Source organism: the organism of the source record quoted next, unplaced genomic scaffold (assembly GCF_019419815.1).
Source record: "Pyrus x bretschneideri cultivar Hongxiangsu unplaced genomic scaffold, Pyrus_bretschneideri_v1 Contig75, whole genome shotgun sequence".
Classification (NCBI taxonomy): domain Eukaryota; kingdom Viridiplantae; phylum Streptophyta; class Magnoliopsida; order Rosales; family Rosaceae; genus Pyrus; species Pyrus x bretschneideri.
The window spans coordinates 167,519-180,388 of NW_025999815.1; the positions used below are offsets into that span (position 1 = coordinate 167,519).

The 12,870-nt window shown below is 35.9% G+C and overlaps 1 protein-coding gene across 1 annotated transcript; it reads right to left on the reverse strand.

Moving 5' to 3' along the window:
- Nucleotides 1–3,729: 3,729 nt before the first annotated feature.
- LOC103946253 (copper-transporting ATPase HMA4) lies at nt 3,730–9,820 on the reverse strand. The gene is made up of 9 exons (XM_048574815.1): nt 9,601–9,820; nt 8,775–9,037; nt 7,854–8,599; nt 7,267–7,738; nt 7,016–7,183; nt 6,211–6,465; nt 5,264–5,386; nt 4,615–5,097; nt 3,730–4,418 (listed from the first exon to the last, which is right to left on the reverse strand). The coding sequence occupies exons 2-9, from the start codon at nt 9,030–9,032 to the stop codon at nt 4,008–4,010; spliced, it is 2,916 nt and encodes a 971-aa protein (XP_048430772.1). The 5' UTR covers nt 9,033–9,037; nt 9,601–9,820; the 3' UTR covers nt 3,730–4,007.
- Between the last annotated feature and the right edge of the window lie 3,050 nt (nt 9,821–12,870).

Consider the following 12,870-nt stretch of genomic DNA (forward strand, 5'->3'; position numbering starts at 1 on the left):
GGATAGAGTTGCTTCTATATTCTGCTATTTTGAACCCATGATCTTGATAAAAAAACGCTTTTTTCATTTACCGAACACAATCTTAGCCCTTTTTTTTTTATTATTATTATTTTAAAGCTGCCTTTAAAATAATTTCATCAATGCCAAACTAGCTTTAAGAATTCACTCGTCCATAGTCCTTCAAATACCTAGTCTTGATTTTTTTTTTAGTGTGACCACAACATCTTGCACATTAATCCTCCCTTGTGGCAGAACAAGCTAAGGCTAATCTCATAACGGATGAAAAGCAATCCCTCATGCTCGTGAAATCGCGATAGTCCTCTGTCCCAAGGATATCGGCATCCACAACTTCATCTATTGCAGTATTTGGAAACCATGAATCTGCAATCCATTGCTTTAAATTCATTACCCCAACAAACATCTCATCTGTTGGCTTCTTTTGTGTGAATGTCTCCATCTGTACAATAACAAAACTGTACGCATCCCCTATCGTCAAAACAATTCCTTCCATCCCAAACTCTGCAAAATTCGTATGTGAACATAGTTGTATATGACAAAAAGAAAATTAGAAGTCATAATTAAGAGCTTATGCAAAATTGAAACCATCATCACCTGGAGCCATACACCCAATCGTGGCTAGGGTCTGGTTTCTGTCATCGAATCTCCATCGCCAATGAGTCTTGCAATGCCAAAATCAACAACATGTGCAACCGTATCATCATCTAGTATATTGCTCGGTTTTACATCACAATGTCCAGCTCCGTGAGCTTGGAAAGATTGGAGAGGTTACGGAGTACTCCGACCACGAGGTTATTTCTGGCTACATAAAGGAGTTCTAGGTTTGGAACCTTAAGACCTATGTTTGCAGGGAGGCTACCTGAGACTAAGAGCTGATTAAAGGAAAGCCCTACTTCTCTTATCCAGGAGTTATTGAAGAGTTTGGATGGGATGACGCCATTGAGATTATTACACTCCAATACCAAAGTCTCTAACTTTGGAAGATCACTAATCTCATCCAGTATTGTACCTGTCACAATTTCAGCGTGTTTGCATTAACTTTGTAACTTCAATAGAACTAAAAAATAAAAACGAAAGCCCTAATGAGAATTGACGAAGCTCTTTGCATTGCCACAGTTTGGAGGGAATCAGATGGTCAAGCTAGCTTCGAGTCAATGAAATAATCAAATACTTGAAAGATGCTCACATATACTGTTTGGAAGACTGCCACTCATTCTGCACAAACAACTCCTCTAGCTGACCTAAACTGTCTATCTCTATCGGAAGTTCTTTAAAATGAACCCGTATATATAGTTAAAATCATGTATACATATATAGGAGCATCTTCTTAGTACGAATGCCATTGAACTGTGGCAAAAATGGAATAACATTATAAGGACCATGTACTCACTATATAGGGCCTCTTTTTTTTTCTCCAGAATACGAGGGTCTTTCACAGTAAATATACGATCCCTACGATAATACTCTCATCTCAATTTTGTTAAAGTAAAACAAGATCCCTGCTAAGAAGAGGCTCGTATATATAAGTAACAAAACCTAAGTCAAATAGTATGCCTTCGAAATTGTTGTAGTCAAGGTATGTCCCCTTCACCATTGTTAAGTTGCCTATTTCTCTGGGTATGCTACCTGTTAGAAACCCTAGGTGAGGAGGAATGATGGCACCAGTGAGACCGATGTAAGAAGGATTCAAGGGCACGACCTTCAGGCGCTGTACGCCGTGAGTAACGCCAACCCAGTTGCAAGTGAGAAATCAGTGGTCATGATGTTTTGTCATGTGGTGGTGGTATTGGTAACTTGTGCAGCTAGCAGACGAGTTCTATCCATTTTGTTCACAAGATGCGCAAATGTGGAGTTGTGGTCTTCAGTTCACACACTCCATCAAAACAAAGAACGTAGAATTGTGATCTATGCAATGCACTTACAAACTCTACTAAAATTTCTTATATTCTTGTTAATTAAGGGGTCGTTTGATAATCATTTATTTTTTATTTTTCAGTTTCATTTTAGAAAACATGAAAACTTGTTTTGCAACTGCTTTCAATTTTCAAAAAAAAAAAAAAAAAATTAGAAACCAAAAAACTAAAGGCTAAATTTTGGAAACTCAAAAATGTAGCTACCAAACATGCTTTCAATTTTCAAATTTAATAAAAAGTGAAAAAAAAAAAAACCAAAATTTTTACTTTTCACACACATTTGTTAATTCCTATCATTTGATCTTCTTCAATTCATCCGATCGGACGGCCAAAATTAAAAAGTTATGTGCGAAGTAGAAAAAAAGATGTGTGGATATCACACCCCAAACTAAATTTTGATAGAAAAAAAGATGTATGGATATCACACCCCAAACTAAATTATTATCAAATGGCCAGTAAGTTAATATAAACACGATAGCAAACTAAAGTGTCAGTGATGAGGAGCCAAGAGCACCTTGGTGATGTAACCCCTTTCCATATTTTGCACATAATTTTTTTTTTTTTTTTTTTTTACACAATCTTGTATTTTTCGATCTTCTTGTAGATCAAAATTGGCCTTTTTTCTTGTACACTTCATTCTACAAATTCTACTAAAAAAAAATAGGTAAAAATATCTCTTTTTTTTTTTCTTTCTGGGAATTGTATTTTAACAATGAACTAAGTAATCCACGAAAAAATTTATTACAGTCTAGTAACTTTCCTTTTCACCTGTAGGTAGGATGCCTTAAGTTCGACTCACTTGAATAACAAATTTGATACCTAATTATTATGGCTAACTCAGCTAACCCACGCTCCACCCTCCTTAAAAATAGAGTATCGTTGAAATTAAGAGGAATGTGCTGATTTAATCCCTGAACGTGGGAAAATTAAGTCCCTAATTATCTACACGAAGGGGAGGGGATAAGCTTATACTTACAATGGACTAGCAATAATGTGGTTTAAATTCACCTTTGGCGAGAATTGAACCTAAGACCTCTCACTTACAAGTAAAAATGAATACCACTAGACCGTATTACTAAGTGGCTCATCTATACTTTTAGATTCAAAGCTATTCTTTTTAATTTTCTTTCAATTGAAGTCATGTGAATTGCACATGGTACACTTTAGGGGATAGATTTGTCAGTTTTCAATGAGTTTAAAGATCTTTTTGAAAAATAATGTATGAAGTTACATTTGGAGGGTAAATTGACCATTTTTTTTTTCCTAAATTTTTTTTTTTTTTTAACAATATCTATACTAAAGGGGAAGGGGTGGAGATGGACTTAGCCTCACAATGGACTATCAATAATGTGGTTCAAATTCATCTTTGGCAAGAATCGAACCTCAGGTCTCTCATTTATAAGGGAAGAGGAATACCACTAGACCGTAGTACTAAGTAGCAAATTGGCAATTAGATTCACAACCTAGAGGTAACATTAAGAGCTTATCGATGAGAAAATGATGATATTTTCTCTAAAGGATGTTTGTGTACGACTTGACAAAAAATTAATATAATTGCTTCAAATATAAAAGTAGAGATGAAATTGGCAGCTTTTAAAGTGTTTAAGAAAAATAGTTTAACGACCTAATTTTTACTTTGAATAATTTGGAACTAAAACAACAATTTATTTAGGGAACTAGACCGTGGTACTAAGTAGCAAATTGGCAGTTAGATCCGCAAGCTAGAGGTAACATTAAGAGCTTATGAATGAGAAGATGACAATTTTTCCTCTAAAGGGTGTCCTATGTATGCCTTAAATTGACAAAAAAATAATAATATAATTGCTTCAAATATAAAAGTATAAACGAAATTGACAGCTTTTAAAGTGTTCAACAAAAATAGTCGACCTAATTTTTACTTTGAATTATTCGGGGACTAAATCGGCGTTTATTACAGCGTTTACATACAACCAAGCTCTAGTTGAACCTTCTTCGGATAATTATTAATCACGATCGCATGTACAAATGCATTGCTGCAACAACGAAGAAGGGAAGCAACAACCGGAGGTTGAAAACTAATAAGACGCACGTACACCGTCACGCAAACTTGCCGTTGGAGACGCTCTGAATATGCAAAGGCTTCTTATATGACTGCAACAAGAGAGAAGAACAGACCACGCTGAGAGATGAAGCAGCCATACATGCACCGGCAAGCCACGGTGGTAGTCGAATTCCAGTGAAAGGGAACAAGACTCCAGCTGCGACTGGCATGCCGAGGATATTGTAGCCCAGGGCCCAGACATAATTCAATCGAATTCGTGACATAGTTTTTCTGGAGAGATCTATGGCTGTAACAACATCTTCCAAGTTGCTCTTCATCAGAACTATATCAGCGGCTTCTATAGCGACGTCGGTGCCAGCACCAATTGCCATGCCAACATCTGCTGCAACCAAAGCTGGAGAGTCATTGATTCCATCTCCCACCATTGCCACCGCCATTCCTTTCATCTGCAGCCAATTTCAGTTAACTGTTAGAAATGGCTAAACAAACTTAATATAGAAATAATGTTCGAAAATTTCTTTAAAATATCAGTTTAATTTAGATAAGTCATTTGAATCTGCATCAAAACCAGAATAAAACAGCGTGTGTAGCTGGGTATTGTAATTTATTCACACCACCCTCGTAACTATTTCATAATTGTACCTGCAATTCTTTGATTCTATCAGCTTTTCCCAGTGGATCCGTCTCAGCGTACACCTTATCAATGCCAACCTCCTTTGCGATGGCTGCTGCTGTAGCCCAGTTATCACCAGTAACCATGATGCTAGTAATGTTCATCGAGTGAAGATAAGAGATGACCCGCGCAGCCTCTGGCTTCACTGGATCAGTTACAGCAAACGACCCGGCAATCTTTCCATCAACGGCAACCAACACACATGTTCGAGCCAGATTCTCGTGTTCCGAAACATATTTCTCAACCTCAGAACCAACCTGGACATTATTATGCCGCATGAGTCTCTTGTTCCCAACCAAAACCATTTTGTCACCAACTCTTCCACTAACACCAGCTCCTGTGTGCACCTCAAAATCCTTAGCCTCCATCACATGTTCAGTTGATCCAAACGTCTTTAGCAGCCTCTTAGCATGCTCCACCACCGATTTCGCTATTGGGTGTTCACTATTTGCCTACAGATTTCTCAGATAGAGGAATGTTAGCATGATTGATAAATCAATTTTATGATAGCATATACGGTGACTTATCTCATCCTAACTACTCTACAAACATTAACATTTTTAATGCAACTACGCAAATGAAGCTTTTAATGTACAAATTTGAAATATAAGCACCAACCTCTGTGGCAATAGAGACAGCACAGAACTCCTCCATTGAGTACCTGGAGAAGAGCACTGCATTGACTACCACGGGTTTCCCAACTGTCAGAGTCCCTGTTTTATCAAAGACAACTGTTTTCACCTGCAGGGATCAAACACATGCCAGTAAACGTCCAGACATCAATAAAGTGTCAAATGGTAACAACTGTATCAACCTTCATGACTTAGGTACCATTTGTTCAACTTTTAATTTTAGAAAGGAAAACGAAAAAAAAAAAAAAAAAAAAAAAAAGAACGAAACAATTATTAGCCTTGTTATCAGAAAAGGAGTTGAGGAGAACTCTCCCTCAGTGAGAGCTGTTATCTACAAGAAACGGGGTTCTAAAACTTGGCGAGTATGGCTTGCTGACATGGACAAGGTGCATACAGCCACCAATCGTCCAGAACCAAAGAGTCATATGAGAGATACCAACTATGAAATGATAGTTGCATGTTCAATCCCAATACATACAGAAAGAACATCCTTCATACCCAATGACATAGATTGCATTTAGTTTTATGTCAAGAGCCTAAACATTGACAGAACAGAGGCAGAGTGTTTCACTGGTCAGAAATGAAGTGCATAACTTGTTATATTATGGAACATCAACATAAACCATGTTGGTAGCATAGGTCATAATACAAAATGACCAGACCAATACGAGGAGAGCAACTTCATAACGAAGGAAAGACGAGAAAACGGACTACACTTGCACCCTCAGACATATAGATAGTATCTAATCAGTAACTTTCTTTTCCTAATACCAAAACAAACAGGTTTTCGATGTCCTCGGAAGGAAAAGTAAGTAGGAACAAGTATAATGAAGCTACACCAGCAAAAAAACATGAAAATATAACGCATGAAAAGTTGAAAACCCAGATTCTGAATTGAAAAGCAATTTGTTTCCCAGGATAAGGTGGTCTTACCTTATGAGCCTTTTCGAGTGCATTTCCACCCTTGATAAGAACACCTTGCGAAGCACCCTTCCCTGTTGCAACCATTACTGCCGTAGGGGTTGCTAGTCCCAAGGCACAAGGGCAAGCAACCACTAATACTGAGATACCAAATTGTAATGCCAGCTCAAATTTATCCATGCCTTTTGGTATCCAGTTTTCTGGGAAAAGACCAAATTCTCCAGGGATGAACCATCCAAGCCATGTCAAGAATGCTACAATGACAACCTGATGTAGGAAAGAAAAAAGAATCAATCATGCAATTGAAAAATTGTCATAATACATGGTGTACTTTGCCTCCAGCTACCAATTACCCAATTTGTCAAGCAACAAAATTCAACTTTAAACAAAATATGATTTTTGAGGCAGAAAAAAAAAAACTAGAAAGTTATTGGATAAAAAGCTCAAAAGCAGAAAACTGGCCAAAAGAAAAGGAAAGAAGCCAAAGACATATAAAGGAAATGAAATGACAAGAAACCTTAAAAGAATATAGGCTACTGATCTTTTAAATTAATAACGGCATTTTCATTAAGAACAAGCATCCTGCTGACAGTCAGATGCAGCTACGTGCCTTGAATACTTTTCCATATCCAATTTTCAGTTTTAATTTGCTTTTTGGTAAAAGTATGATGGGAAACAAGCACATAAAACTTCACCTGATGAAATTACAAATTTTAGAAAAGCAGGTAAATATAGCTAAACAAAGTACTCAGTAATTTACCATATATGAAGCAGTAATGCAACATGGAAAGTTTGAGGATTAAAGGAAAAAACTCACCGTTGGAACAAAAAACTTTGAAATCTGGTCAGCTAGTTTCTGAACAGGTGCTCTGGCAAGCTGTGCAGCTTCAACAAGTTGAACTATTTGGGAAAGTGCAGTCTCCGAACCAACATGAGTTGCCTTCACCAGTAAGCATCCATTCTCATTCATAGTGCCACCAATTACCTATGCATGAAAACGAAAGAAAAATGGAACTTAGAATTTTTCTTTAGATGCTGCAGAACCAAGAAGAGTCAAAGATGTACTACCTTGTCACCAAGTTTTTTAGAAATGGGTGTTGCCTCTCCTGTGATCATACTCTCATTCACATAGCTGTGACCACGAACTACAATCCCATCAACAGGAACTTTTGCCCCCGGAGCAACCTTAAGTATATCATTTTTTTGAATAAGTTGAGTGCTGATTTCGATCTCTGAGATAACATTGTCATCGTCATCTAATGACAACAGAAAAGCCGTATCAGGAGCAAGGTCTGTCAGCTTCGCCAAAGCATCAGATGTCTTCCCTTTAGCCAGAACTTCTAAGTACTTTCCCAAGAGTATAAAGGATATCAACATAGAGCTAGTTTCAAAGAAATCTTGCCCTTCAAATTTATCCAAAGCAAATGCTTTTATTGCAATATAGACAGAGTAAAAATAAGCAACATTGGTGCCCAGTGCAACAAGAACATCCATATTAGCTGATCTACGTCTCAACGCATGATATGATCCAACATAGAACCTGACAGGAAATCCAAAATCAATATTTAGTATTTGCCCCTTTAAGTAATTGATTCACAAGTTGTTGCTACAAAACTCATGACAAGAACAAGAATAGAAATATACAAATTAAATACCTCCGGCCAACAATGAACTGCACTGGTGTGCAAAGAATCCATCTTAAAAGCATCCCTACAGTGAGCACATTGTGAACCTTGTAGTCTAACCAGTTTCCATAAGGAGGAAGCATCGGAAGCACCATTGAGAATAAAAATATAGGAACGGAAAATAGGCAGCTAAGGAAAAACTGGTTCCTGTACATCTGAATCTCATGTTTCCGCTCAGCTTCTCTTGGTCTTGGAGGAACATACAAGCTTACCTGGTACACCTTGGATTCATGGCCAGCTTCTTCAATACATCGTATAAGAGATCTTGGACCTGTGAAGTCTGAATCATAGGTAATAGTCACCTTCTTCTCTGCCAAGTCGACTTCAACATTACTTACTCCTTCAACTGATTCAACAGAGGATTGGACAATAGTCATATCCTCTGGAGAATCAACTCCTTCAAGTTTTAGATGAAGTTTGCTGACATCATTCCCAGAACTAACCAGTTCAACCCCAAAGCCAGCATCTTCAATTGCTTGAATAATGCAACTAGTATCAGTGAGGTTGGGATCAAAGTGAACCTTTGCTTCTTCAAGGGCTAGACCAACAACTGCATTTTTGACTCCATCGACCATTCGAAGAGCGCACTCAACAGACTCGGAGCAGCTGGTGCACGCCATTCCTTTTATCCTCAGTCGGCATACTGCTACGTCTTGTTCTGGAAATTCAGAAACAGGGAAACCAGCATCTTCTACAGCTTCCTTAATTTTTCTTGCCTAACATAAAAAGACATCATATGCTAAGTACCCACAAGGCACACCAATACACTACTGAAAAACTTTGGTTTGGTAATCGTGTCTAACAAATGTTATTGAAATTTTTTTAAAAGATGAGTTTTTTGAAGAAAGGCGAAAAAATAGCATCTTAGAGAGGTCCTTAAACTTGACTCACATTAATGAGCTCTGGTATATAACTGACTGCAGCTTGGCCTTGAATGGGCGACACTGTTGCACTCTTGATCCCATCAAGCTTTCCCAACACAGATTCAATGGTAGTTGCACAAGATGCACACTCGATATCCCCTATTTTAAACTTCACTGTTCTAATTCTTTTATCTTTGTTATCAATATCCAAAGGCTTCAACAGAGGCTCCTTCAGATTATCCATCACTTCAACATCCACTCCACCACTCGAATTGTCTAAGTCCATCAAACCTAAGTTACAAAAAAATAAGTAACAAATACATTAATAATTTGAGTCCAACACTCTGGTTTCCAAGACAACGTTGAATCATAAGATATCCGCTGTCTTCTTGAAGTAGTAAATTTTACCCATGTACGTACATATGCGTGTGCACGTATACTTACAACATAAAGACATGTAAATGAATATGTTTTTGTATGTATGCATTCCAGAGCGTAAAGACAAATAATTTAGCAACAAAAAAAGTAAACTAAAAAAGCAAAAACAATCAAAATTCATACGTCATATGCGCGCAATCAATCCATCAAACACAAGGAACATCGATAAATAACAACACAAAGTTACAAACTAAAAAAATTTGAAGTAGTACAATTTATGATTTATCCAATCAAAATCAAGGGAAAAAGAAAAAATGGAACATAAAAGATAAAATTGAATTGAAAAAAAAATCATACACCAAAGAAATTCGAAGTTCCAAGTGATTGAAGTACAGTTGACCTAAAATTCATCCTCTCTAACCACGAACAAGAACAAAACAAAATTACAAACACATGGGCGTGAGTGCAAAAAGTACCTTTAATCGGCGAGGAAGACGACGAGAGCGGGCGGGTGAGTGGAGGACAAAGCAGGGTGTGCTGAGAAGAAAAAGGGAAAAGCTGATACAAATCGAATTTCTGAGCGGGGATAAGGAAGAAAAATTAGGGTTTGTGAGGAAGGAAGGGGAGGTCGGCGAAACCGCGGAGAGAGTTTTGTTTGTGAGTTGTGCGCCAGAATGTTGGTTCTTCCGTGGGTTGGGTGCTTGTCGTTTATATAGTGCCCTGACTTTTTAAAATTTTGAAATTATAACGTCTTATATGTGATTCCCAATTTCCCACCCTTGTTTGTCCCCACACATAGGTTTGGAACGGTTTAGTTTTGTGCTCCTTTACTATGCTAGTGTCATAATTAAGGTTTAGTATAAGGATTTTTACGCTCACGATTTGAAGAGATTTTTAGGTGTCGGCCACATGATCGGTACATCAAATGTTATAATACAATTTGTTGGAAATTAGAAGGAAAAAAAAACAATTTCCAATCATTTATATTATAATACTTTGTGTACTGAGTAGTGTTTCTGACACACTGAAAAAAATTTCCTCAATTTGTGCTTCTAAGAGCATCTCCTATGTTTATATTTGGGTCTAAAATATGAAAAATTTATGTGTTTTGGTTTTTTCTTTAAAAAATATGAGTCTAAAAGTTTGAGTCTTTGCATTAGAGAATAAAACAATGGACTCAAAATTTTGAGTATCAACATAGGAGATGGTTGGAGTCAAAACTGAAACGAATAATTATTTTTCTTCTTTTGCTTTTTTACCATGTTTATTTTAATGTGAACACCATGTTATAACAACTTCATTCATATTTTATTTTTTGCGAAACACAACTTCATCAATAAGTGTGGAAAGCTGTGAGAATCTTCAAAGATTCTATTCACCAAATTGAAAAGTGTAGGGCTAATTACATTTTACACCTTCAAGATTTGATGTGATTTTTAAATTAGGTCATGAGGTTTTAATTTTTGACGTTGCTCCTTAAAATGTTGAAATTATGTAAGTGTATATTTGAAATTCTAATTATCTATTAATTTGATGAGTTTTTTAGATGATTTGATGCAAATGTGGTTTATATATCAACCGCATGCTCCCCATGTCATCATTTAATAAAGATAAAAAATGTAAATTGATTCCATTTCAAACCTTTAAGGGCAATATGAGAAAATTGAAACATCGTGACCCATTTTAGTGTCGGCCACACGACCGATACATCAAATGTCATAATAGAAGATGGTTGGAGCCAAAACTAAATTTTTTTTCTTTTCTTGTTTTGCTTTTTTAAGATGTTTATTTTAATGTCAACATCATGTTATCACAACTTCATTCTTGCTTCTTTTTGGGAGAAACACAACTTCATCAATAAGTGTGGAAAATTGTGAGAATTTTGGAATCTTCAAAGATTCTATTCACCAAATCGAAATGTGTAGGGCTAGTTACATTTTACACCTTCAAGATTTGATGTGATTTTTAAAGGGAAGTGTTATTAGCACTCCAAAAATCTCATTCTACACTCCTCACAAGTGTATTTTTCTTTCTAAATATAGAAAGTTTGGAGTGTAGAATGAGAATTTTGGAGTGCCAATAACAATTCCCTTTTTAAATTGGATCATGAGGTTTTAATTTTCTCACAGTGCCCCATAAAATGTTGAAATTGTCAATTTACATTTTTTGTACATTTGAATGTCTAATTATCTATTAAATTGATGAGTTTTTTAGATGATGTGATGCAAATGTGGTTTACATGTCAATCGAGTTATGGAGTTCATGCTCACCATGTCATCAATTTAATAAAGACAAAAAACGTAAATTGATTCCATTTCAAACCTTAAAGGGCAATATGAGAAAATTGAAATCTCATGACCCATTTTAAAAATCAACATGAAAGGTGCGAAATATAGTTAATTGTATAAATACTTTTCCTTTTCCTGAATAAAAAAATGTATAGCTAATATATAGAAGAAAATTGTAGCTGTTGAAAATACTGATGGGTAGTGAATGCCCACAGTGCCTTGGGAGAGTTTTCAATGCCCATGAAAAGTGAAATTGAATTTGGAAATGCATGGAGGTTGTATTGTCAAAGTAAGTGTTGTAAACTTCAATGTGCAGTTAATGCATCAGTTTGGAGTTGCTCTATAAATAAAGCACTCCGTATGCTTTCAATACAGAGAAAACATAGAGAAAAACATACAGCAAACGAAAGAAAGAAAGATCAATAACATTATCCATTCCTCCCATTTTTATTTGTCGTTCACTTGAGTTATTATTACAATGTGATATTTTACATCTGTCTCGCTCCTATCATTAGTACAAATTATCTCTCTAACTTTTAACATATTTATAAGAGTAGCTTAATTGTATCTAGGCTTTAATATTGGCTTTTTCTCCGTTTTAGGTTCCTCAACTTATAAAATGTCTATTTTGGAAAACATTGTACTCAAATATGGGGGTCGGTCAACAGAATTGCCTAGAATATTCCACTTGTGACTCATCACCCATGCTTGGTCAATAGAATTGTCTAGAATATTAAATTTAACAGAAAGTCGTTGTCTTGCTCACCAAGTCATGAATTAGAGAAAGGAAAGACAGGTAAGAGTTAGGTTTTAGATTAAAATTGGACGTCAACAACAACAAGAAAGAGAAAGTCTGAAAATTTCAAGTTGGGAGATATAAAATCGGGTAAAAGTTTAAACTCAAGAGGCAGTAAATTAAAGAAGAATATAATCACCAGGAAGAATATAAATTATATCCCTATTCTAAACTACACTAAGAATAGTGAGAGAAGTTTGAACCCGAGAGGCAGTTAATTGAAAAAGAAAACCGTAACAACCAGGAAAAATAGCTAGAGTGTTTTTTGTTATGAAATATTGGACCAATTTATAATCACTCATAAAGGTTGGATAATTATTCGTACTTAATATTTTTGTTGCGAATAGCATTTTTTGAAAAATGATTTGTCTAAGTCAAGAGGAATGCTAGTGACACGCTAGACACCAGCTATCTTCTCTGTTTTTTTTTTTTTTTTTTTTTTTTTTTCCATTAATACTGTAATTTTGGATCCACAAACATAAAGTCAATGGATTTTAAGGTCAATGTTTGCAATATTGCCACTATCTCTTGCTATATTCCCTTTCATTATTTCAATTTAGGTGAATGTTTTTTCAAAACCAAAATCATGACTAACAAAGTGGACTAAACTTGAAAGGAAAAATAATTTTTGAGAAGTATATAAGTTGAGAGAAACGAAGAAA